A 27,053-nucleotide genomic window follows, 5' to 3' on the forward strand; every position below is an offset into this window, starting at 1 on the left:
TCTGAGGTGGACAAGCGGGGTAGGAAGCTGGTAGTTGCTTAGCGTTTCGGAGTCGGAAGTGCACTCGTCCGTGAGTCAGCTTCGGAGGCCGCGATCTTATAGGAATTTGCCTGGATACAGTCGATGCACCTTACCTGAAACCGGTCTGAAGGAACTAGGGTCGGACCACGGAAGTGGGTTCAGAACGGGTTCACCAAACAGTTTTGGTTCAAAGCAGTCCGCGGTTCCGGGGCTACCGCTGCCGGCGAAGCAGCACCCTGGTCCCACGAGGCGGAGCTGAGTGACGGCCTACGGAAGATAAATAAAAGGTCTGTAGGGTGGTAATATACTAGCTAGAAACCATAGGAAGTCTTTTGAAGGAGAGGGGGAGAGAGACGGTTCTCTTTGCTGCTGGATAATATTTCATAAAGGAATTGTACTTAAAAAGGATCTTGAAAGATTAGGAAAACCTGGGGTTGGGTCTGGGTAGAGGTCTGGCAGAGAAGCGAATATAAGGAAAGGCACAAAAGAAAAAAAAAAAAAAAACTTCCAAGTACGAAGCACGTTTGATGAAAACCTTTTGGCTGCCCTTTGGGCTCCAGTTCAGGAACAGTCGGCAATAAGGCCAAAGGATAATGTGTTTTGGGGTGAGAATGCCTAGATTGAGTTCCTGGCTCTGCGACTCACTATAGATGCTTGTGAACAAGTTATGTATGAGTCCCAGTTTTCCTGACTGTAAGATAAGGAAAACATTTTTCTAGGGATAAAAGATACTTCATGCACCTCAAGTAATACATAGATATAGACAAGTTTAGAGTTTTTGTAAGAACTTAAATACCAGGATGTGTTTGAATGTCAGAACAGAGTACCTATTGAATACTCTTGAGAATGACAGGACAGTGTATTGAACACCGCTGCAGACTCAAGTGTTGTCAAAATCCTACTAACTTCTGCCACTTCACGTCTCTTCTCTTTCTCGTCATTCTGTTTTCATCTTTCAATATTTCTGTATCCTGGTTCCAGGTTAAAAAAAAGTTACTTCTTTGGGGCGCCTGGGGGACCCAATTGGTAAAACGTGGCACTTTGGCTCAGGTTATGATCTCACAGTCCCTGAGTTCAAGCCCTGCATTGGGCTCTGTGGGCTCTGTGCTGACAGCTGTGAGCCTGGGATCTGCTTGGAATTCTGCATCTCCTCTTCGCTCTGTCCCTCCCCTGCTTACACTCTGTCTCTTTCAAAAATAAATTAACATTAAAAAAAAAAAATAGGGGCGCTTGGGTGGCTCACTTGGCTAGGCATCCGACTTTGGCTCAGGGCATGATCTTGTGGTTCATGAGTTCAAGCCCCACTTTGGCTCTGTGCTGACAGCTCGGAGCCTGGAGCCTGCACCAGATATTCTCTCTCTCTCCCTCTCTCTCTCTCTCTCTCTCTCCCCCCTCCCCTGCTCGTGTTCTATCTCCCAAAAATAAATACTAAAAAAAAAATTAAGGGCCTCCTGGGTGGCTCAGTCGGTTAAGCGTCTGACTTTGCTCAGGTCATGATCTCGCATTTGTGGATTCCACACATTGGACTCTGTGCTGACAACTCAGAGCCTGGAGTCTGCTTTGGATGCTGTGTCTCGCTCGCTCTCCCTGCCCCCTCCCCCGCTCATGCTCTTTCAGAAAATAAATGTTAAAAAAAATAAAAAAAAAAAAATTTTTTTTAAGTTACTTCTTTGACCTTGCAGACTAGGCAACATTCCTCATTACTCTCTAATGTAGCTCTTTGCTTCTGAACACTCATCATCTAAGGCCTATCTCTTTATATAGATAGACTGTCATTTCCATGAGGCCAGGGGCCCTATTTACCCTTATTCACTGAAGTATCCTTAGGCTCTAGCACACTGCCTGGCACATAGTTGGTACTCAACTTTTTTAACTGAATGAGTTTTTGCTTATGTTAACCCCTAATCTGAGTTCCTTCAGGGCAGAAAGTATGTCCAGCTCATGGTTGTGTCCATTGGTATTTGGCACATTTCATGTCTGGTCAATATAGCACAATGTAAAAGCAGCACTGTTGGTTTAGTGAACTAGTTCAGGAGGATATAGTCTTTGTAAATTAGTAAAAATCATGGAAAGAGTTGTGGACTTTCAGTGACTGTGGAACCGTAACAGATTTTAAGCTAATTATGCCTAGATTTCATGGGGTTAGGCGAGTTTCAGATGACATTTGATATGCCCAAGATTTTGTGTCAACTTTTCTGAGAAAAGGTTTTGTAGCTCTCATCAGAGTCTCCAAAGGTGTTTTTTATACAACAGCCCCACCCACCAAAGGTTAAGAACCTTTGGTGCCTTAGGGGTGATTCTCTAACTTCTTAGAACATTGACTTTACAAAAGGATTCACAATTTTGGTTTCTGCATCAGTCTGATGTCATATACTAGGTAGCTTCCAGAAGTTCCTCAGAATTCTATGAATTCCTAGGTTTCTGTTTCTTTTGTAATTTTAATGGGGTTTCATGGCAAACAGGATATAAATATATGGATTTTGTCTGCCATTTTTGAGACAAGTCTTCCAAACCAGAGTGATATTTTAAAGCATTTATGTGATGCCATTCTCCTACCCTCAGGATGAAATCCAAAAGCCTATCATGTAAGGAAGGTCCTTTATAATACAGCTTGCTACCTACCCAACCCACATAGGTCTTCTGTTACTCCCTAGTCCCCTTGCATGTTACACTCCTCTAACATTTGGTTATGTGTAGTTCCAGGTTGCCATACCTATGGGAATTTGCACATTTATCCATTTCAAATATACTGAATGCTTCATATGTGCTGGTATTTGGCATTCTGCTACTAGTTGGCTAGGTATACAATTAACAACAAAAAGACAATCCAGTGTACTCATGGAATGTATTTTCTAATTGGGAGAGATATATACAATGTCCAGTGGTAATCAATTTAATGAAGAAAGTTAAGAGGGATTAAGAATAGTGTGGGGAGTTAAGAATCCTTCCTAAGAGTCCTTCCTTTTCACTCACAACATATACTTGTTCTTTAAATCCCCTCCTCCTTTGTGTGCTCAGAATCTCTGCTCCTTTCCTCCAGGTTAAGATGATGTAGTGCTTTGAAATTGTCCTTGGAAGACCCCAAGATTGAGGGCAGAAAATGGATCTTGTTCATTGTTGCATCTCCAGGATCTTGCACATAATCAGTACTCAAAACCTTATTTTTGCACTAATGGATTTAGCCATTTGTGATTCCTGAGCAACTTCCATATACAGTATCTTGTCATTTGATCTACTCTGTGAAGTAGGCAGAAAAGATTTTAGCCCGACTTTACAAATGAGAAGTGAAGCTCAAAGTGATGTGCCCAAGAAAATCCTTTTATTTCCATTCTATTTTCACTGTACCACAATGCTAGATGAACAACTCCATGCCAAGTAATTTGAGGTTGTGGTGAGTTAAATGCAAAAAAAGTGCCATTAAAACATTTTCACCGGCTTCCCAAGAACTGCTGGGCTGAAGATGGACTGTGGATAAGCCACATTATTATGCTAATTCCCTGCCCTTTTCCCTATTTTTAGAAATGAAATCAGCTGAACAGAATATTAAATTCAAGGTAATTTTCATGGTGAATTTGTTTCACTCATCTACAATATGCCAAAGGAATGTTACATATTCATGTGTCAGGATATACTTTACATATGTTGACTCATTTAATTCTGTTAACAGTATGAGGGAGGTAGTATTAGTCTCATTTTACATTTGAAGGAGTTGAGGCGTTAACATTTAATTTACTGAAGGTCACATCATCCCTCACCTGGATAATAAATAGTCCCTTAACTTGCTTATCCACACACTAGCCAGAGAACTTTAAAAACATGTTAAATGTCATGTTATGCCCCTGCTCAAACCTTCCAGTGTTTTTTCCTTTCACACTTCAATGTGGCGTGCAGGCCCCAAGTGATCTAGCCTTTGCTTACAATCATCTTCCATTCTTACCTTTGCTCACCAGAGCTCCAGCAACAGTGGCATGTGTTTGCAGGTGGTCAAAAAGGCCAAGCTGTTTTACTTCCTGTTTAGTAAGTGATTTTCCCCACCTTTTTGCATGACTTGCTCTTGTACATCATTGCTCTGTTCTACTCAGAAGAGCCTTCCTCTTATTCCCAGCACTGTCCTATCACCTTGGTTAGTCTTCATATGCACTTATACTTTCCTAAGGCTACCTGATAGATCTTTCATGGTTTGTAGTCCCATAAGATTTCTGTGACAGTGGGAGTCTTGTTTCTATTTACTGCTGCTTTCCTAGGGCTTAGAATTAAACCAGGCAAAACATGTATTTCATGAATAGATGAATTAATAAAGCTTCACACAAGAACTTATCTTTGTCTTTTATTTGGCTACAGTGTTTTCATTTCAGAAGGCATTAAAGCAACAGCAACTATAACATGATTTTATGATACAAAGTTTAAGTACTACATGACTTGGAGAAATTTTTCTTCTTTTTATGTTTACCTACAAGCCCACAGAAAGTACAAACACCTAAAGATGGCAAACCAGGTAAATTTGTGTAAGTTAATTTATGTAACAGTTAAAAATACTTTCAAGAACTTTAGTACTAATGTAACAACACTACCGAAGATATATATATATATTCTATGAAGCTAGTAGTGAAGTGGATAATGACCATTAAAAATGGTCAGTCCTGGGCACCTGCGTGGCTCAGTTGGTTAAGCACCTGACGCTTGACTTCAGCTCAGGTCATGATCTTGCAGTTCCTGAGTTCAAGCTGCACACTGGGCTCTGTGCTGGAGCCTTGCGGAGCCTGCTTGGGATTCTGTCTCCCTCTATCTGTGTCCCTCCACTGCTTGCTATCTCTTTACCAAATAAAAGTTAAAAAAAAAGGTCAGTTCTATCCACTAGTCTAAACATTTGAATTTTTTTTCATGTACTACACAAAAACAGGTGAAGTTTTTGCTAGGTAGGGATAGAAGAGTTGAAACTACAGCCAATGACTATTCAGAAGCAACAAAGCCAAAGTTTAAAGATGTTGAAATTGTATCTTTTTAATTGTCCTTGTGAACATAAAAGAATGAAGCAGAACATGGTTTTTATAATTCTCCCATCTCTAGCAGACAGGTATAGCACATGGCAATGTGAGGAAGGAAATAAAGTGTAAGATTCTATCCTCTCCTCTATTGGAGCTTCCAACCCAACAAAGAACTACTTGTAGCCATTGTAGCTAGAAGGGATTTGGAAAGGTTTCACAGAGCGTGAAGATGAAGCTCTAGTAACTAACAAATTTTAGTAACAGAATAGATTTTAATAGCTCATTCTAAGAATTTAAGGTTCTTAGAGATTAAAGATTAAGGTTTTTAATCTCATAGATTAAGTGACAGTTGAAAAATTATGGAAAGCGAGTTCCCTTGATGAGTTTCATTAGTAATTCTTAAACTACAGACCATGGATAGGCTTCAAGGGAACACCAAAAACCAATGAAATCTGTTGGTAAATTGTGTGTGCAATCTCTACGGGCAGAGTCAGTGGCATTCATTTTCAAAGGAATCTAAACTGCAAAAGAGATTGTAAATTTATGTTGTAAGTCCTAGACAACTTCAAAACACTGAGAATGGAGACCTTCTAGATCAGCCTAATAATGCAGAATTTGACCTCCACTTGAAGCTTTTGTACAGATGATGGGTAAACAGGGTTAATTAAAAACTTGGTAATAAGTGAGATGTGAATGTAAGAGAAAAGCATCAAGTATGAAATAACACTTCTGATTTGGAGCAGTGAGTGTAGCCAGAGTTAACAGGCTGGGTAGAAGATGAATTAAGTTTAAAGCATTCAGACAGAAATACAAGACTACAAACACAGCGCCAGCAATCAGTAATACTGGTTTTAGCTTAAGGAGTTACTCCAATGATTACTTATAAATAATGGAGAGACTGTGTAGGAAACATAAATACTTAAGGGGAAAGAATAATGTAAGAAAAACTTCAGGATTGAGGTTGGAGTATCTTGGTGTCTAGTCAAGAAAGAAGTGGTTTAGGTTAATCATACCCTGCCCCACAGAGACCAGGTAAAAGAAATGATATGAGATGATAGCTTGTTAACAGCTGAGAGGGAGGTGAAAAGGTATAGACAGTATAAGCCAGTTGCAGGGGTCTTATCCAGATTTGATCTGTAGCAGAGATCAATATTTTTTTTTTCAACGTTTATTTATTTTTGGGACAGAGAGAGACAGAGCATGAACGGGGGAGGGGCAGAGAGAGAGAGGGAGACACAGAATCAGAAACAGGCTCCAGGCTCCGAGCCATCAGCCCAGAGCCTGACGTGGGGCTCGAACTCACGGACCGCGAGATCGTGACCTGGCTGAAGTCGGACGCTTAACCGACTACGCCACCCAGGAGCCCCAGAGATCAATATTTTTAAAGAAAGTTTATTTTGAGAGCGAGAAAGAAGGAAGGAAGGAGGGAGGGAAGGAAGATGGAAAATGAGTGGGGGAGGGGCAGAGTAAGAGAATCTTAAGCAGGCCCCCTCCCAGGGTTGAGCCTGATGCAGGGCTCAATCTCATGACTGACTTCATGTCCCAAGCTGAAATCAAGAGTCGGAGGCTAACGAACTAAGCCAGCCAGGCATCTGAGAGATTCTTAACATTTTTGAGGATGCAGGTCTTTTGGATAAAAACTATGGTTGCCCCATTTTTATAAATGTGAACATATATGTAAAATTTTACCTGGAAGTTTTAGGAGTTCATGGATATTCAGATTAAAGTTTAGTGATCTATAAAAAGTACTCAGGACTGCACAACCTAACAGTGACTTCCAAATATGGCTTACAGATTGATGATGAACTATAACACCTCTCAGTAACAACTGCTCTCTTAGAGGTGAATCTCACTGGGTACCCTGCTCAGACTTCTGTGGTAAGAAAGAAACTACTTAATGGTTATCAACTAGGAGATTCCAGTTTTCAAAAATGACATTAGGCTGAGGATTGTTAGTTTGGCTAAAACATGTATTATCAGAATTAAAAGAATTTTAGGATCACAGAGGCACCCATAATAGCTAAGTAAATCTTTCATTTGGAATGGCAAAGGTGATTCACACTATACTTTTTTTTTCCATGGGGAATTGCCCTAACACCCAGCAGAAAAGTTCTCAGAAAAGTCCCCTTTCCATGGCTTCCACAGTATCCCTTTATCCTACTTAGTCTTTCCTACCCCTAACACCCATCTCAACTTAAGAAAACAAGCAAAAACAAAACAAAGCAGCATCTCTGTCTACAGCTAAATACACATCTATTCTGAGATACTGACTGCAAATAAAACAACATGCCCTTAGGATTTTATAAAGATCATAATGTAAAAGAGGACTGACTATATTTTTCTCTTATCATTCTAAGATACAGGCATTTTAACTTTCTAAAACTTATGGGTTGAGATTCAGAAGGTCAAGTAGTAACTTTAGAGCTCGACAATAGGACATTATCAGCATTTAAGAAATATATCTGATTGTTATCTACCTAACAATGACCATACAATAGCTAAAGAGATTTTAAAAGTATTCTTACAGTAATTTCACTTCCTCTAAAGAAATGCTAATAATTATGTCCATATAGTCTACTAACCCATGAATCTAGAAAAGCATTTATTCACTAGTAAATTGTTTTCTCTGATTTAAAAAATTTTGATTTTTTTTTTTCTGAAGCTAAAGAAGAAATGTAGTTTTTCTCCTAAAAGCAAACAAACAAACAAAAAAAAACCCCAAAACAATGATGTTCTTATAAATTGCCCTCTCGGATTTTCTTGTCAGCCTGTTTCAAGGAAATCCATGTGTTCAATATATTTGCTCGCAGTTTGGCCCATACCAAATGGTTGTTTAATCCAAATATCTGAGCAGCAAACTGAGCTGATCCTTCTGGGGACAGTATGGTTGAACAGCCAAGACCTAATGGTTCAAAACGGAAAAGACAGAAAATTGAGCTGTCAATAATGAAAACACCATTAGTAAACTATTTTTTTAGAGTAATCTCTACACCCAACACGGGACTCAAACTCACGACCCTGAGATCATGAGTCACATGTTCTACCAATTGAACCAACCAGGCCCCCCTAGTAAACTATTTTACACTCAGAGAAGTCCTGTTAACCAAAGACCATAAAAAGCTACTGTATCATCCTTGTCTAAAGTAGGATCTGCAGGAGGAGTTTCTATCTCTACTACTAGAGTGGTAAAGTAGATTATAAGAGGATAATAATTCTGTACCATGAAAAGCTATTTTATATACAGTGTCTATCACTCTTTCACTGAATCCAACTATAAAGAAATTCACCTTTTCGAAAGTTCTTTTCACATACAATAAACTTTTAAATCCCTGGTGAAAGACAATAGAAATAAAACAAAGATCAAGTAGACAGAAGCACCTGTTCTTAGACAAACTTGAAGTGTGTTAATCTTTTTGATAATTTTCTAGCTGCTACTTTTGTCTTTGCAATTGAACCATCCTAAATCTTTAAGCAATAACAAGTCCAAACAAAGAATAATTTTACCAAATATCAGGTTATAAGTAAATTCAATATTAACAAGATCTAAAAGACAGTATAGTAAGAAAGTAACTTCCTTGTGGGGGGCAAATGTTTGCTCAGGCAAAGTTTCTTGGGGTGGTACTATTACCTCTGTGTCACTCAAGTTAAGTACTAACTAGCTTATAGATCCCAAAGCTCCATTCCCTAATATTCTTGGAATTCATCAGGCTCTTTGACTTCCACTGACCCCAGTAAGAATAAAGTATAAATCACACAATTTATTAGTTTGTATTAATAAACCAATTTGTGTAGCTCCATCACTTACTATGTGACAGCTGTCACATTAATTTTAGTGTCCTTATCTATTAAGATGGGAATGGTAACTAGTGGTTACCTTATGTGAGGATTCAACAAGTGAATACAGATAAAGTGCTTGAAGCAGTGCCTGGCATCTGGTACTCAATGAATGTCAACTGTTAGTAGTAGCAGTATTCTAGGCACAGGGTTCTACTCGAGTCTGAAATACCTGTGCCTATTGCTCAGGACTCCCTTTCTGATATCAGGAAAGCTTAACTACCAAAAATTAGGTTGTCTAGTGAGCATGCCATAAGAGAAAGAGAAATAGAGTTTTCAGGATTTTACAAAGGCCACTGTAAAACTTTTCCCCAAAAGATTATCCCCAATTCTACTGATCAAAATGCACAAATCTTCGGATTCCCTCTCTCTCCTTGGACAGTACTAGATAAAAACTGCCAAAGTTTTGCTTGTCACATTTCCCCTTTACTAAACTCCCTTGATAATGCCTATACTATTCCCTAGCATAAATTTAGTTAGACTTTCATTTATAGCCATACTAAATTTTTCACTAGAGTAGCTGATACAATCAGATATCTAGCTAAAGATCTAAAGATGGGCTAATCACAAAGTATATCCGCAAAACTGTATAAAAACAGCAGTAAATAGCTGAATGTTACACTAAAAGGTTTTTTCAATACATGTGTACTGACTATAGACCAAACATGTCCAGCTGTAAAAGTATTATTAATGGCATCCTATTTTTTATATTGAATTAACTAAAAATGATCTGCCAAAGCTTTAAAAAAATTAAAAATAAAAACAGCAGTAAAGGAAATAAAGAAAATAGACATAAACATATAAGAACAGGGAGATACAGCAATAACATTTGGCCAGCTGAAAAGGAAACGGAGTGGTAACTAACTTAGTAAAATAGGAAAATTTTATCCCAAACTGGAAGCAGGGAAAAAGGAAAAGCAATGTGACCAACATTAAAAAACCCATGCAAAGGCTGTAGAATTAGTAGCACCAGATACCTCTGAAGGGAGAAGTGGAGGTGAAAAATGAGCCCCCCTCCCCCCCCCCCCCCCCCCCCCCCGCCGCCGACTGGCTGAAAGTCGAGAAGCAGGCCATTAGATCCCTTGCCCCATTTAATGTACATGAGCAATTGCCCCTTCAGCACCATAGTGGAATCTTTAATTTTTCTGAAGGTAAAACAGACTTTGGTCCAGACTTCTGTGGACTGGAGGGCACCAGGTACAATTGAGGCAAGAAATGCTACAGTGAAAACAGGGAATTTAGTTTATATACATGTTAAAATCATCAAATTCCAGAATGCTGGCAGCAAGGTTTATTCCTCCAGGTAGAGGAGACTGAGAATAGAAAGATTCTTTGGGTAATTCTGGTCACACATGAGAAAAGATGAAGTGACACTGATGTGAGGGGTTATTCAAAGACAACCCTTCCAGATCACCCCACAGTGGAACCCACTTTTGACAAGTGCCATCCACTTGCACAGACCTTCCCACTGGTCTTTTATAACGCTGCACTCTACAGCCAAGGATTACCAGACACCAGATAGGTGAGAAAAGGAACTAATGTGAAAGAAACTATAATAATTTAAGAGAGATAAAAAATGTTATTGCAAAGATTAAAAAAAAAAGGATGGGGGAGGGGGAAGACCAAAGAACAAAAAACAGCTCTAAGAAATTAAAAATTCCGTATCTAGAATGAAAAACTCAATAGAAGGGCTGGAATATAAAGTTAAGGGAATATTCCAGGAAGTACAGCAATAAGAGACAGAAAAACTAGAAATCAGAATAGTTCAAATGTGAGTAATAAATCCAAAAATGAGAAAAGAGGGAAAATGGAGGGGGAAGGAAATTATTAGTTAATTGAAGAAAATTTCCCAGACTAAAGAATCAGCATTCCAGATTTTCTTTCTTAATGTTTATTTTTGAGAGAGAGAGAGAGAGACAGAGACATAGTGTGAGCTGGGGAAGGGGCAGAGAGAGGGAGACACAGAATCTGAAGCAGGCTCCAGGCTCTGAGCCATCAGCATAGAGCCCGACGCCAGGCTCGAACTCACAAGCTGTGAAATCGTGAGCTGAGCCAAAGTCGGACGCTTAACTGCCTGAGCCACCCAGGTGCCCCTCAGCATTTCAGATTAAAAGAGCCCACTGAAAGCCCAAGATGAAAATACTCAAGACACACCTTTGCAAAACTTAAAAAACCAAATTCATAAACAACTTAGAATTGGAATGGTGGAAAGGTGCCAGAGTTCTCAATAACTCTATATAAGACAATGGAGTAATGTTTTCAAAATTCTGAAGGAAAATAATTTTCAACCCCGGATTCCATTACTAAATTGTGGAGTATGAGGCTATGCTAAAACATATGTTATAGATATGGGGTGTCAAAAAAGTTTACCAACTGTACTCCTTCCTCAGGGAGTTAACTAAGAATGCTCTCTGACAAATTAGGAGTAAACAGAGAAAGGGGAAGACACATGACCTAGGAAACAGAAGATCTAAGACTAGAGAAAGGCAAAATGCATGTCCAGGTAAAGAGAGATCCTAAGACCATAGCAGGTGGCAGAAAAACAGACACATAGACCAATGGAATAGAATAGAAACCCCAGAACGAGACCCACAATCGTATGGCCAACTAATCTTTGATAAAGCAGGAAAGAATATCCAATGGAAAAAAGACAGTCTCTTTAACAAATGGTGCTGGGAGAACTGGACAGCAACATGCAGAAGATTGAAACTAGACCACTTTCTCACACCATTCACAAAAATAAACTCAAAATGGATAAAGGATGTGAGACAGGAAACCTGAATGTGAGACAGGAAACCATCAAAACCCTAGAGGAGAAAGCAGGAAAAGACCTCTCTGACCTCAGCCGTAGCAATTTCTTACTTGACACATCCCCAAAGGCAAGGGAATTAAAAGCAAAAATGAACTACTGGGACCTTAGGAAGAGAAAAAGCTTCTGCACAGCAAAGGAAACAACCAACAAAACTAAAAGGCAACCAACGGAATGGGAAAAAATATTTGCAAATGACATATCGGACAAAGGGCTAATATCCAAAATCTGTAAAGAGCTAACCAAACTCCACACCCAAAAAACAAATAACCCACTGAAGAAATGGGCAGAAAACATGAATAGACACTTCTCTAAAGAAGATATCCAGATGGCCAACAGGCACATGAGAAGATGCTCAACATTGCTCCTCATCAGGGAAATACAAATCAAAACCACACTCAGATATCACCTCACGCCAGTCAGAGTGGCCAAAATGAACAAATCAGGAGACTATAGATGCTGGAGAAGATGTGGAGAAACGGGAACCCTCTTGCACTGTTGGTGGGAATGCAAACTGGTGCAGCCACTCTGGAAAACAGTGTGGAGGTTCCTCAGAAAATTAAAAATAGACCTACCCTATGACCCAGCAATAGCACTGCTAGGAATTTACCCAATACAGGAGTACTGATGCATAGGGGCACTTGTACCCCAATGTTTATAGCAGCACTCTCAACAATAGCCAAATTATGGAAAGAGCCTAAATGTCCATCAACTGATGAATGGATAAAGAAATTGTGGTTTATATACACAATGGAGTACTACGTGGCAATGAGAAAGAATGAAATATGGCCCTTTGTAGCAACGTGGATGGAACTGGAGAGTGTTATGCTAAGTGAAATAAGCCATACAGAGAAAGACAGATACCATATGGTTTCACTCTTATGTGGATCCTGAGAAACTTCACAGAAACCCATGGGGGAGGGGAAGGAAAAAAAAAAAAGAGGTTAGAGTGGAAGAGAGCCAAAGCATAAGAGACTCTTAAAAACTGAGAACAAACTGAGGGTTGATGGGGGGTGGGAGGGAGGGGAGGGTGGGTGATGGGTATTGAGGAGGGCACATTTTGGGATGAGCACTAGGTGTTGTATGGAAACCAATTCGACAATAAACTTCATATATTGGAAAAAAAAAAAAAAAAGACAATAGCAGGACAAGTAGGCCTAGAGAGAAGCCAGTCCATACTGGAACAGGTTGGAGGGCTCAAGCACTTAACATATTTAACATACCAAGAGCAGATTTACACAACTCTGAAAAAGTTTGGGGCTTAAGTAACAAGCAAATCAACTCTTACTGAAACAATACTGACTCCTAGGACTTGTAGATCAGATCATTATCTTGGACTATGATAAAACTACCACAATATATTACTCATGAGATTCTGCTCAATCAGACAATTGATAAACTTCCTTATATGTTATTTATTCTGGCCCCTAATTTATAGAAATAAAATTTCATTTCCTCTACAGAAGTAACAATCACATTTACCTTAAAAACTCCATACCATGAATGATGTATTCTTGTGGGGAAAAAAACCAAACCTGAACATAATCTAACTATAGATCTCACCACCAGTTTATAGAAAATACAGGGGACGGAAAAGCATGTTAAACATCCAGAAATGTAATTAGCCAAATCCAAAATGTTAAATATTCTATAGAATAAATGAAAGGAGAAAAAGGAGGAGGATTAAAAGACTTTAAGAGAGAGATCAACTAAATGCACTGTAAGGACTGTGTTGGATCCAGATTTGAACAAATCAACTGTAAAAACAAATGAGATGATCAGAAAAACTTGAACACTAACTGAAAATTAGAGGATTTTAAGAAATTATCACTAATTTTTCTTATTATGAATATGGTATCATGATTATGATTTAAAAACTAAAGTTCTTATTGCTTAGAGAAGCATACTTAATATTTAAGTGTAAAATGCTGTTATCTAAGATCTGCTTGAAAATAATCCAGCAGGGAAGGGCTACATGTGTAACAAGATGTTAAATGATGAAGCTGAGTAATAGGTATATGAGATTTCATTATGTTATTCTCTCTACTATTTTGTGTGTTCCAAATTTTTTAACAGTTTTAAAGATTCAATGCATCTTACCACTGGGTAGTCGAAGAGAAGACCACACATCCTGAGCTCCCCAGTCTGGAGTGAGTGGAGGACAGTTGATCACTGGGTATGCAGTGTTACCAGACATCACTGGTCCTAAACCATTGCTTCTGCCTGCCACTGCCACAAATACAGTAGGAATGCCATCCCCTAGGGAAATTACACACATGTAATTGAAAGGAGGTTTTAAGATAGGTGAAAACAAAATGTCTATGTGCCTTAACTCCTTCAGTTCCTTTATTAGCAGTCTCCACAAAAAGCAAAATAAGACACTATTATTACATATACATTCAAAATATATATTTCACTCTGCTACCTATTATATCTCAAGTAACAAAACAGGGAGAGCGGTTTGGCCATCTTTGAGATATATAGTATAAAGGGAGTACTAGAGTGTGTGAGGGAATAGCTCAAAGGCCCCTTCTACTATGGCTGCTTAGGCTCACTGGAACAAAGAATGACATTACGCCAACTAGGGTCTATCCTGGTATCCTTCAACCAACAGGGTATAGGAAGACCTCATTAACAGAGACTAGAGGTTCAGGGGCACATGAGTAAAGGCAGACAGATTCAGTAATATAGTACCCAAATATTTAAGTCTCTTCAATATACTTTCTAACATATCCCTTCAACATTTCATTCTCTGATAAATTTATAAGTTATTCCTTTGTTTCTTAACACAGATTCCTAACCTGAAATCTAAAAATTTTATGTATTTACATTTTTCTGGATAAAGAGTTCAGGCTTTCATTAGCTTAACAAACAGGTCTAGAAACTATCCCAGTCCCCCGGCCCCCAAAACTGAATAACTATGCTCCTATAACAACTACCTTGAGAAAGTATACTCAAATCAACATTTTTCCCAGTTTAGAAACATTTGGTCAGGTGTATGAGACTCCATTATTCTAGATCAATACTATCACATCAAGCCATTTCTTTTACATACTAAATTCTAAAATTATTCCTTGGGGCACCTGGGTGGCTCAGTCGGTTAAGTATCCGACTCCTGGTTTTAGCTCACGATTTGTGAGATTGAGCCTTGTGTCGGGCTCCACGCTGACTGTGCAGAATCTGCTTGGGATTCTCTCTCTCCCCCTCTCTTTGCCCCTCCCCTGCCCACTCTGTCTCTCTCAAAAATAAATAAATAAACTTAAAAAAATAAAAAAAAATTAAAAAATTAAAATGCTTCCTTAATTTTATGTTTAACCGCCTCCTAGGAAAGGCTGTCCATTAAAAATACTTGAGAGGCTCTGCTACTTCAACTTCAGTCCTCCCAAAATTGATATGGGGCCTATTTTCTGTTGGAGCATATCAGAAATACTTGAGGGGCTTCTTATTAGTTAAAGACCTAACTTTTATTTTCCTTCCATATTGCATTTTCTTTTTTCGAGGAGGGGGCTCTATTCCTTTATTTACTTATTTTTAACATTTAAAAAATAACTGAACGTTGTTGGCACACAGTGTTGCATTAGTTTTAGGTGTGCTCATGTTGCATTTTCAAATCTTTCTCCTTGAGCCATTCTTTTCTAAGTGCCTTCTTTGGAAGTGCATATCATGAAACCCTAGACTACCATATTTTTCTCCTTGGATACATGGCATAGCTCTTCTTCAGTATTATTAGTCTAAGCATAAAATTTTTAGCAAAATCAGGAGAACTTCCTGAAATGCTCTAGTTGTATGACATTTACCTTCATACTCTGCTTTAATTCTCAGAGTTTCATCTGGTCCTTTATGGGCAGATGTTACCCGAAGTTCACATGGAATGCCAAATTTTCCACAAGCCGCCTTGATTTTTTCACAGTGACTCAGATCCGAAGTTGAGCCCATTAATACTACAACTCTGCACTGACTTTCTGATTTCAGAAGCAACTAGAAAAGAAAAACACGGACATGCAAAATAAAGATGGCAAAAATGGATAAATATAGAGATGAATACCATGAGAATAGTCAGTTTACAGAGCTATAGTAAAATTACAACTGGACGGAATATTTTCTTTCCTAATAGACCGAATTCAAGACAGAGACAAACAGGACAAAATGATAGAGGATTTCTTTTCCAAAATAACCTCTACATATAAAGAAAAGTGGTCTTCATACTTAAGACCTAAAGAATAACATTTAAGAAAAATTTTTTTAATGTTTATTTTTGACAGAGAGATGGATAGAGTGGGAGCAGGGGAGGGTCAGAGAGAGAGGGAGACACAAAATATGAAGCAGGTTCCAGGCTCTGAGCTGTCAGCACAGAGCCCAACGCGGGGCTCAAACTCACAAACTGCGAGATCATTCCTGAGCCGAAGTCCACTGCTCAACCAACTGAGCCACCCAGGCGCCCCTAAAGAGTAACATTTTTAATGAGATAAATTACATCTACTATTATAATACAAAGCAAGGATAAATACTGAACCCTTCTAATTAATACTCAGGAAGCTGTAATATAAAATATTTCATCCTGGGGTGCCTGGGTAGCTCAGTCAGTTAAGCATCCAACTTCAGCTCATGTCATGATCTCTTGGTTCATGGGTTTGAGCCCTGTGTCAGGCTCTGTGCTGACAGCTCAGTGCCTGCTGTGGATTCTCCGTCTGTCTCTCCCTCTCTCTGCCCCTTGCTCACTTGCTCTAAGATAAATAAACATTAAAAATATAATAAAATACTTCATCCTAAGATTTTTCATATATTCAGTTTAATGGAGATTTTAAGGCATAATCAGCCAATCTAGTTTCTAGACCTGTTTGTTAAGCTAATAATTTATAATCTATAAAAAAGATATAAATCTTTTTTCAGTTGGTTGCTTAGAACTCAAAATGCAAATGTTTCTATGGACATGATGTACTTAAAAGTAACTATGACTGTTGGATAACCACAAATCACAATTTCCATGTAATTATAATAATAACACCATAAATCTTAAAGTGACATTTTAATGTCAGATCGAGTTCTAATTCTGAAATCTGCTTATGGAACTCATGCTAACGGAACACTGAGGAGCAGTGGAGAGGGGTGGGTGGGAAATATAAGAGGCAGGGAGGAGACAAGGATTCTAGTATTCCCCAACAGAATTTGGGAGTGTACTGGCCAGTTTTACAGCAAGGGGTTTTAGTATGTCACTAAGAAGAGTCTGGTGTACATTTCTTAAAGGTGCTCCTTGTTTTAAAACCACTGGAGAAAAGAAAGTAACTACAGATTCTCACTTTTATTTTCCTTTTTGAAGCAAGATTTTCTTAAAGAAAAACACAGTACAGTATGACTTTACTATAAAAGTTTTACCTCTACTCTTTCTGCAACCCACTCAAAATTTTTCTTTACCATCTGGAGCCCTTCAGGAGTTACTTCTTTGAGGTCACGATATGACTAGAAAATAGGGTAGAAAGTTTAGAATACAAATATTCTATTAGTAATATTTTTACTAACTAAAATTATTTGATTTTTGCGTTTTGGGTAGATTAAGAAGAGCCTGAACAACAAGGAATGTATCTGAAAATGTATGGCTCTATAAATTCATTTCTTGAATTAAACTAGAGAAAGTTTAGATAGTGAAGTATACTTGTATTTTCATTTTGTTTCATTAAGTGCTTTGTACACTAGCAACTTTAGTTAACTGCCCTGATAATTCTTATGTATGAAGTATAGACAGCATCTGCCCTTATTTTGTTTTTCGTTAAGACAGAGCAGAAATGTAACCTGGTAAGATCCAGAACACTTGGGACAGAGTTCCAGATCTGCCACTTATAATTATGACAACATCTATCATCATCTCAGTACCTTAGCTTTCAATTAGCCAAACAATATACTTACCCTATGTGACAGTCATAATAAATGAGAAATCTGCTTTGTAAATGTAAACTGTTTCTATTATAATTTTTTTTTTCAGGGTACAAGAAATTTAAGACTTATTTATCCTTAAACGTAAATAGCAGTTAACTCAGGCTCTTAACACAGGGAGTAATAATTGCCTTTTCTTTCCTTCCATTTTCCTGTTCACCTCTATCCCAGCCTGATCTTGCAAAGGATAAAAAACCCCTGAAGCATTACCTGTTTGTCTTTCTGTTGGCTTCGATCTCCTGATGGCCAGAGTCTCCAGGAATCATTATCAATAACATCAGCAAGAACAATTTCTTTGGTGGTTACATCAACACCAAATTCAATCTAGAAAAAGCATATCACCAAAGAAAAGTTTTCAAAACTCTACAGCTAATGGCATTTCTCAGTTACAATCTTTACTCTCAAACCTCCATTTTATTTGTACCTTCATGTCAACCAGTGTACAATTCTGGGGCAACCAAGATTTCTCCAGTATTTCAAAAATAGCCCGTGTAGCATGACTCATGATATCCACTTCAGTTTGGCCTATAACAAGTCCAGCAAAGCAAAATTTTGCAGCAATTAGCTGTTCTTCAGACCACTGTGGATCATTATTGGCGTCATCCTGAAAACAGAATAAAGGAATACAATTAAATATAAAAATTTTAACCTTTTGAGATAAACTGAAGTCTTTTTTTCCTTGACCAAGAATTCCTCAGAATTATTTTTCTCTAAATACTTAACTTTTGGTTAAAATAACCCTTTAATTCACAATAATTATCTTTTTTTTTTTAAGTTTATTTTGAGACCGAGCACAAGTCGGGGAGAGGTAGAGAGAAAGAATCCTATGCAGACTCCGTGCCATCGGTACACAGCTCCACACAGGCCTGATCTCTCGTGGCCTGATCACGACCTGAGCTGAAATCAAGAGTCCGATGCTTAACCAACTGAGCCACCCAGGCACCCCAACAATTATTTTTGATTTCTCTATTTTTATTTTTTTGTAAAAAAAAAAAAAGTCTCAAAGTTATTATTTTTTTTAAATGTTTATTGGGGTGCCTGGGTAGTTCAGTCTGTTAAGCGTCTGACTTCGGCTCAAGTCATAATCTCTACACCCAACATAGGGCTTGAACTCATGATCCTGAGACCAAGAGCTGCATGTTCTATCAGATGAATCAGGCAGGTACTGCTCCTAACCTCATTTTTGATAAGAATTTATAGAAGACTACAAGTCTTTAGGGTTATTATTTGATAATTCAAGAGACTTAATATAAAGACATTAGTAAAAAAAAAAGATTTTCATTTTATTCTAAGTAGTGTCCCAATTTCACATGAAATTTTTCTTTAAAAAAATTTTTTTTAATTTTATTTATTTATTTTGGGGAGAGAGAGACAGAGCCCAAGCAAGGGAGGGGCAGAGAAGGAGACACAGAATCTGAAGCAGGCTCCAGGCTCTGAGCTGTCAGCACAGAGCCTCATGCTGGGCTCGAACCCACAAACCGTGAGATCATGACCTGAGCCGAAGTCAGATGCTTAACCGACTGAGCCACCCAGGTGCCCCTCACATGAAATTTTTCTTTTATGAATTTTTGATTTGTATTATAACCATAATATAAACATTTTAAGGTACGCAGTTCACTGATTATACTTGATCTGGGCCAAAAGGCTGAGAGGCGATTTTAGTTGACTGTTTAAAAATGTTACACTGACATTACTTCTGACATTGGAACTATGCTTAACAGCATAAACAAAGATGGAAAGAGAAAAGCAGGCAATAAAGAAAACAAATACAAATTTATAACCACTGATTCCTACATTTTTATTATGTTTTCGCTTGTAATAGACATTGGTAATAGTTTTTTCTGTATTTTAATATAAAAAGCTCCCTTGTATTAGCCTTTACTTCAAACTCTTCAAAAAATTTTAAGTTTCTGAATTGTTAAGTTTTCTTCCTAGTAACTGCTAGTTTTAATTTATTCATTTTGGTAGTGATCTTGAACCAAAGTTAAGATTAAGTAGAGTTTCAGAAATGTTTTCTTTTAAAAATCTGAATTATCACTGATAACAAAAATGTATATTATTGACATATATTTCTGTAATAAAGGTGCAATATCAAAAGTTTTAATAATGTTTAAACCTTTTGATTTTGAAATTTTAAGTTTGTTGCTATGTTATAGTAAAGCACAGAAATATAAAATAATTACCTTGAAAAACATCTCCACTTTAGGTGGGTAAAACTTATATCCTTCCTTGACACCAGGATTTCTTTTGAGAAAAGAACCCGTTGCTATTCTTCTGCAAACCCATTCAATTGGAATCATTTCACACTTAGGTGCAATGAAAGCTGTCTCCCCACATTTTCTGGTGAAAGCAGTTTTGATACCTATATATTGATAAAAAGTTTTTTTAAAAAGCATTAAAACTGTGTTTAAAAAGGTACATCTGAGGCATAATAAAACTGTTAACACACAACAAAATGAAACAAAAACTATCTAGCCAAATGCGTTATCCTTAAATGTAATTTAAAAAAATTTTTTTAATGTTTATTTATTTTTGAGAGAGAGACAGAGTGCAAGCAGGGAAGGGCACAGAGAGGGAGACACAGAATCCGAGGCAGGCTCCAAGCTCTGAGCCATCACCACAGAGCCTGGCACAGGGCCTGAACCCATGAACCATGAGATCATGACCCAAGCAGAAGTTGGACGTCCAACTGAGCCACCTAGGCACCCCCCTTTATATGTCTTTTTTTTTTAAGTGGAAGTAGGAAAACAAAATTATTAACATGGCTTTCTTTAATGCTTATCAAAATATTTAGCATATTTCATGTTAATGTTGCATGGCAAAGCATATAGTGGGTCAGAAGATCTGGGTCTCAGAGTCTTTACCATTCATTCATTCAGACATTCAAGAAATACTGAGTAACTCCTCTGCTACTGCTTACCTAACTTTGAACTAGGCATATGACTCATCTAAGTAGTACTAATTATCTTTAAATCAGATTTGGTGATAAGATTCTCATATTTGATAGACCAGTATTATATGGGCCTTATAAAATATCAAACTACAGGGCGCCTGGGTGGCTCAGTCGGTTAAGCATCTGACTTCGTCTCAAGTCTGATTTCCTGGTTCGCAAGTTTGAGCCCCACATCGGGCCCTGTGCCGACAGCTCAGAGCCTGGAGCCTGCTTCAGATTCTGTGTCTCCCTCTCTCTCTGCCCCTCCCCGGCTTCACTCTCTTTCTCTCTCTCTCTCTCAAAAATAATAAAAATTAAAAAAGAATTTTTTTAAAAATCAATCCACTTATCACAAGCAGATATAGCCCTACATTCTGGATAGCCCTTTTCTCTTAAAATTTGAAGGAAATAATCCCTGAAAAAAGTCTCCAATAGGTAGCAGCAGGAACTGCAGCCAATGTGGCCAGGAGGAAAGAAAACATTTGTTCTTCCTTTCCCTTCTCTTTTACTCAAATGTTAGTGGAAAACTAAGATAAAGAGCTAACTTGTGATGGGAGCTATTTTATTTGGGGGTCTTGCAAAATAACCTAATACTAGTTACAATTTTTATGAATCATATGATCGATCAACTCCACTTTTAGGTATTCCAGGTACTAACACTGGCAGCCTGAAGATGAGCATTATTATGTTAACCTATACAGGTTTCCAGGAAATGTTTTACTCCTGTTAATGCCACAGTATTACTTTGTGCTACCACGTAATAACACTTCTAGAAAAGGCAGTATTGAAAAGAATTGAAAGCAGGGACTCAAATTGATACTTGTACACCAAAGTTCACAATAGCCAATCATCAACAAATTAATAAATAACCAAAATGTACAATATACATATAATGAATTATCGTTCAGTCATTTTAAAAAGAAATAAAACTCTGATACATGCTACAACATGAATAAACCTTGAAAACATTATGCTAAGTGAAATAAAAGTATTGTATAATTCCGCCTACATGAGGTACCTAAAAAACGCAAATTCATAATCAGAAAGTAGAATAGAGATTACCAGGAGCTGGGAAGGGAGAATGGAGAGTTTTGTTTAATGGGTCATAGTTTCCATCTAAGATGGTAAAAAAGTTCTGAAAACGGGAAACTGTAAACGTACTTAATGTTATAGAATTTACATTTTTAAATAGTTAAAATGAGGGGTGTCTGGCTGGCTTAGTCAGTAGAGCATGTAACTCTTGATCTCAGGGTTGTGAGTTCAAGCCCCATGTTGGCTGTAGAGATTACTTAAAAATAAAATTTTAAAAATGGTTAAAATGATAAATTTTATTGTGTATCTTTTACCACAATTTTTTAAAAATATTTTTTAAATATTTATTTTTGAGAGACAGAGAGAGACAAACAGAGTGCAAGCAGGGGAGGGGCAGAGAGAGAGGCAGACACAGTATCCGAAGCAGGCTCCAAGCTGTCAGCAGGCAGCCGATCCGGGGCTTGAACTCACAAACCACGAGATCATGACCTGAGCCAAAGTCTGAGGCTTAACCAACTGAGCCACCCAGGCGCCCCTTAATTTTTTAATTAAGCTCTATGCCCAACATGAGGCCTACACTCATGACCCTCAGATCAAGAGTACATGTTCTACTAACTGAGCCAGCCACTCCACCACAATTTAATTTTAAAAAGTAGCAAGACCTGCTTTAGGTCAGGCATCATAAATCCGTTTTCATTTGTTTAATCCTCATAATACCTGAGAAGGTAGATAATAGGGGCAAACATTCAACAAAATAGATAAGGATAGAAGCATAGTAATCATGTTAGCTAGTACTAGATAAAGTAGGGTTTCCAATCAACACTTTCAACTCTGTGTGGCTACCCAATTAACCACTATGCTATACTGCCTCTCCTAGAAGTGTTATTACATCACAGCACAAGGGAATACTATAGCATTAACATGAATTGAAGCAGCTGCTGGAAACCTGCATGGGTTTAACATAATAATGTTCATCTTCAGACTGTAATGTTAGTACCTCCAATCCCAATCTAATCCTCTAAAATCAATTTTTTCTCATCAGAAAAAAATAAAAAAATTTTTGATCACATATATATCTATATACATACATATGTATATCCATACATGAAAGGAATCAACATTTATGGAAGTCTTGCACTGTGCCAAGTGTTCTATGTGTTATCTCATTTAACCATACATAAAATTTTTCAGGTAGGTGCTATTATGTTTATAAAAATTTTCAGGTAGGTATCATTGCATTTTACAGTGAAAGAAACAGAAGCTCAAAGAAGTTAAGTAATTTGACAAGCTAGGTCATGGTGCTAATCAGTAATGGTGCCTGGAACAGTTTCAAAACCTGTACTGTTTTCTCTGTATTCCCTCTGTGCTTGACCAGTACAATTTGATTGTAACAGAATTGTAGTATGCTACATGAACAGGAACTCTGGGAAAGAATAACAGTGTAATGGTCATTTTAACCTTTAAAGAATGATTGGGCTCACGCTCATGGATAGGCAGATGATTTAAGTCAATCCTTAACTTGAGGCAGTAACTACATGCCTAGCTTCAAGAATTTTTCCTTTTTAGATCTGTTAATCATTAGTCATATTTGTGTCTACCAAGCTTGAAAGACCAGTGTCCACATCTATCCTTTAAACATAAACAATCGTTACTTTCTTCAGAGGAAAACCCTTCCTCACATTTAAGAGAACTGAAAGAACAGAATCAATTTACGGCAAGACTCTTACACAGAAAAAAAATTTTTTTCAAAAAAAAAAAATTCAGTTTAGATGATGATTGCTCTAATACACATCATCTTAGCAAATTTCATGACTGCATGCAATGAGAAAAAGAACTCCTACCATGTAGCAAATGTCACTTCATACTCTGAATTACTGTGTCTGACAACTAATCAGTCCACATTATCTCTGGGGCCACCCATGTATTAAGGCCATCCAGCTTCTTGTCTGTGGTTTAGCAACTGCAGGACTCATACGCATGACTACTAACACACCTAAATGTAATTACGGTAGGTTTCTGTGGGAGAACCGAGACTTAAAAGATTAAGTTTTGATTTTTAAGTATTGAGACCAAACCCACACATTTTATAACTCAGGTGTAGTATGTAGAATATTATTTCCATGGAGAAATATTACTTGTATCTATCATTTGTACAGTATTTTATAGTTCGCTTATGATTGACAATGAGAAAACTAGAATCCTAATTTACTAATTGTCATTTGGTACCCTTCCCACTCTAATTTCTAGAAAAACCTTAATTAGAACATAACCTTGCTTATAAAGAAAGTAATTAAAACAATTTTTAATGTGTTTATTTTAAAATTTTTTTAATGTCTGTTTATTTTTGAGAGCATGCACATGCGCGAGCAGGGGAGACACGGAATCCAAAGCAGGTTCCTGGCTCTGAGCTGTCAGCACAGAGCCCATTGTGAGGCTTGAACTCACAAACCGTGAGCTCATGACCTGAGCCCAAGTCAGATGCTTAACTGACTGAGCCACCCAGGCACCCCTAATGTATGTATTGTTAAGAGAGACAAAGCATGAGCAGGGGAGGGGCAGAGACAGAGGCAGACACAGAATCTGAAGCAGGCTCCAGGCTCTGAGCAATCAGCACAGAGCCTGATGTGGGACTCAAACTCACAGACCATGAGATCATAACCTGAGCTGAAGTCGGATGCTTAACCAACTGAGCCACCCAAGTGCCCCTGAAAGCAATTTCAAATAGACCACTAGGAGTCAACTAAACATACCATTTATTTAACTGTCAGTGAGTAAAAATTAGATAAAACAACAGAATTCCTAATCTATCCTCTAAAACAAATCTAAGAATTTTTTAAAACTAAAGTTTTCCTTAATTTCACAGTATATAAAACCTGAAAAATATCTTTCTTTCAACATTTCCTGTGAACCAAGTAAGTTTTAGTTAAGTATGCCAAACACAGTGATTTAAATGTAATTGTTGGAGTACTTCATTTAGGGTAACAAACTTTCCCTTTAAAAATGCAAGGCTTTCAAAGTCAAAACTGGGAAAATCCTGGACAAAGAGAGACAACATGGTCACCTTAACTTACTTTTTGTTAAGCCCCAGAAAGCACACTGAATACTCCCTTCCTGAATAAGCAAATAAAAACTTGGGCCTGGGGCGCCTGGGTGGCGCAGTCGGTTAAGCGTCTGACTTCAGCCAGGTCACGATCTCACGGTCCGTGAGTTCGAGCCCCACATCAGGCTCTGGGCTGATGGCTCAGGGCCTGGAGCCTGTTTCGGATTCTGTGTCTCCCTCTCTCTCTGCCCCTCCCCCGTTCATGCTCTGTCTCTCTCTGTCCGAAAAATAAATAAAAAAAAAAATAAAAAAAAAACTTGGGCCTGTACTTACCTTGTTATTTGAGAGCATTTATATATATGTAAATATATATACATGCAATTCTGTAGCTATGTATAATTACTATGGATACGTAGGTGCTATATATTTTTTTAATGTTTATTTATTTATTTTGAGAGAGGTGGAGGGAGAGAGAATCCCAAATAGGCTCTGCACTGACAGCAGCAAGCCCGAAGTGGGGCCCTAACTCACACTGAGCCACCCAGGACCCCTGATTTTAGAATTTTTATTTTAAGCCTTCCTTGACTGGTGGTTTCTCAGTGACTGAGCAGGTTTTTATACAGAGCATCAAACTAATTTTAGGTTCCTTTTGCAGTACAGATTAAGTGATCCATTTTTAACTTCCCAAGTTATCTCATTCTCCTATACATATTAACGTTTTAAAAAGTTGCTTAATACTATAAATTGTTAACAATAAAAAAATTAGCTGCTGGGGTGCCTACATGGCTTAGTTAGTTAAGCGTCCGACTCTTGATTTCAAATCTGCTTTGGATCCTCTGTCCCCCTCTCTCTCTGTCCCTCCTCCGCTTGCATGCTCTCTCAAAAACAAACAAACATTAAAAAAAAAATCCTAAAATCGTATTACTTAGGAAATCTGAGTGGTCCTTTAAGTTTATAATAACACACTCACTTTCAATGTATAGAAGGATTTATGGTATGGAGACAAATTACGTTGTCAATTAAGTTAGTTCCACGCTAACTTAAAAACATTCAACAGAAAATGATGAAAGAGACAAAACTATTCAAGAACCCATTCTGTATAGACAGAACTGATTTAACTTGAATTACCTTGTTATTTTGTGGAAGGTAAGTATATCTATCTTGACTAAAAACAAAGTTATTAAATTCCTTTGGATTTAGAAAGATTAAGAGAAATTATAAACATGCTATGATAAGAGAAGAGGATTCAGTAGGCAGAGAGGGACAGATTAGGGCCTTAAATCCCTTGGCAGGGAAAAACACCTGTTTTCGAACAATGCTGGGAGTGTCTGACCACAGCAAGTCCCCTCAGGAATAAGGTTCCTCTTAAGAATGCAACATACTCCACCTACTCCCCCTCAGGTTTCCCCTCCAGATTTTGACAAAAGACCTAAGTAAGGCCATAGACCACTCCTCATACAATGGAAAGAGCCAATCAGATATGGACAACCCAGAACCTAGAACTAGCAAGCCAATAAGACTACAGTCTGAGAAAGAACAAGGGGGAAGGCAAGGGGGAGGGCTGACCAGATCCTTATTAAAAAAAAAAAAAGGACCCTAGACTAGAGTCCTCAAGCATTCACTTTCAAATGTTCTTTCTCAGTAATGAGAGCTTTCCTACTATTCTTACTTTCTTATCCTCTAATAAACTTCTGCCCACTGCTCATTTTGTGTCCACCTCTTCATTCTTTGAAGCAGGGAGACAACGAATCCTGGGTATTGTGGTAAGAAATCCTGCAATACCTTAAAGATATTGAGGGTTCGGTTCCAGACCACAATAAAGCAATTATTACAATAAAACAAATCAAAATGGATTTTTTGGTTTCCCATGCATATACAAGTTATATTTTATACTATACTGTGGTCTATTAAGTATGCAATATCACGATGTCTAAAAAACTGTACATACCTTAGTTAAAAAATACTTTATTGTTGGGGCGCCTGGGTGGCTTAGTCAGTTGAGTATCCAACCCTAGATTTCAGCTTAGGTCATGATCTCACAGTTTGAGTTTGGGCCCCGCATCTACACTGTTAGCGCAGAGCCTGCTTGGGATTCTCTCTCTGAAAATAAATAAAATGCTTACTGGAAGCTCTAAGAAATGAAAGGGCAACTGGGAAGTAAAAGGAGACAAAACTATTAAATTATAAAGTTAGAACTAGGGTAGTAAAAAACTAAGCTTTTATTTTATAGGTAAGGAACTGGAGGGTTCAAAGATTGAGTGATCCCAGGCAATGAGGCCTTTTACACTTGAGGGAAAGAGCTCAAAATTTTTTTAAAGTTCATTTATTTAAGTAATCTCCACACCCAACGTGGGACTTGAACTCATGACCCTGAGATCAAGAGTCATACATTTTTCTGTCTGAGCCAGCCAGGAGCCCCAGAAGAGCTCAAATCTTTTAACGAGGTTTCCTACACTACAGACAAATCAGCTG

General features: G+C 37.9%; 1 protein-coding gene across 8 annotated transcripts in view; it reads right to left on the bottom strand.

Moving 5' to 3' along the window:
• Positions 1-6,672: 6,672 nt before the first annotated feature.
• PAICS (phosphoribosylaminoimidazole carboxylase and phosphoribosylaminoimidazolesuccinocarboxamide synthase) overlaps positions 6,673-27,053 on the bottom strand; it is a 47,491-nt gene continuing 27,110 nt past the window's right edge. For all 8 annotated transcript variants that reach the window (XM_053217336.1, XM_053217335.1, XM_015068536.3 and 5 more), the window contains 7 exons: positions 19,761-19,939; positions 18,002-18,181; positions 17,788-17,901; positions 17,023-17,106; positions 15,447-15,627; positions 13,750-13,908; positions 6,673-7,908 (listed from right to left, as the gene is read on the bottom strand). In XM_053217336.1, the coding sequence (XP_053073311.1) occupies positions 7,742-7,908; positions 13,750-13,908; positions 15,447-15,627; positions 17,023-17,106; positions 17,788-17,901; positions 18,002-18,181; positions 19,761-19,939 (1,064 nt within the window). In that variant the 3' untranslated portion in view covers positions 6,673-7,741. The remainder of the gene's footprint in view (positions 7,909-13,749; positions 13,909-15,446; positions 15,628-17,022; positions 17,107-17,787; positions 17,902-18,001; positions 18,182-19,760; positions 19,940-27,053) is intronic.

This window comes from Acinonyx jubatus, chromosome B1 (genome assembly GCF_027475565.1).
Source record: "Acinonyx jubatus isolate Ajub_Pintada_27869175 chromosome B1, VMU_Ajub_asm_v1.0, whole genome shotgun sequence".
Classification (NCBI taxonomy): Eukaryota; Metazoa; Chordata; class Mammalia; order Carnivora; family Felidae; genus Acinonyx; species Acinonyx jubatus.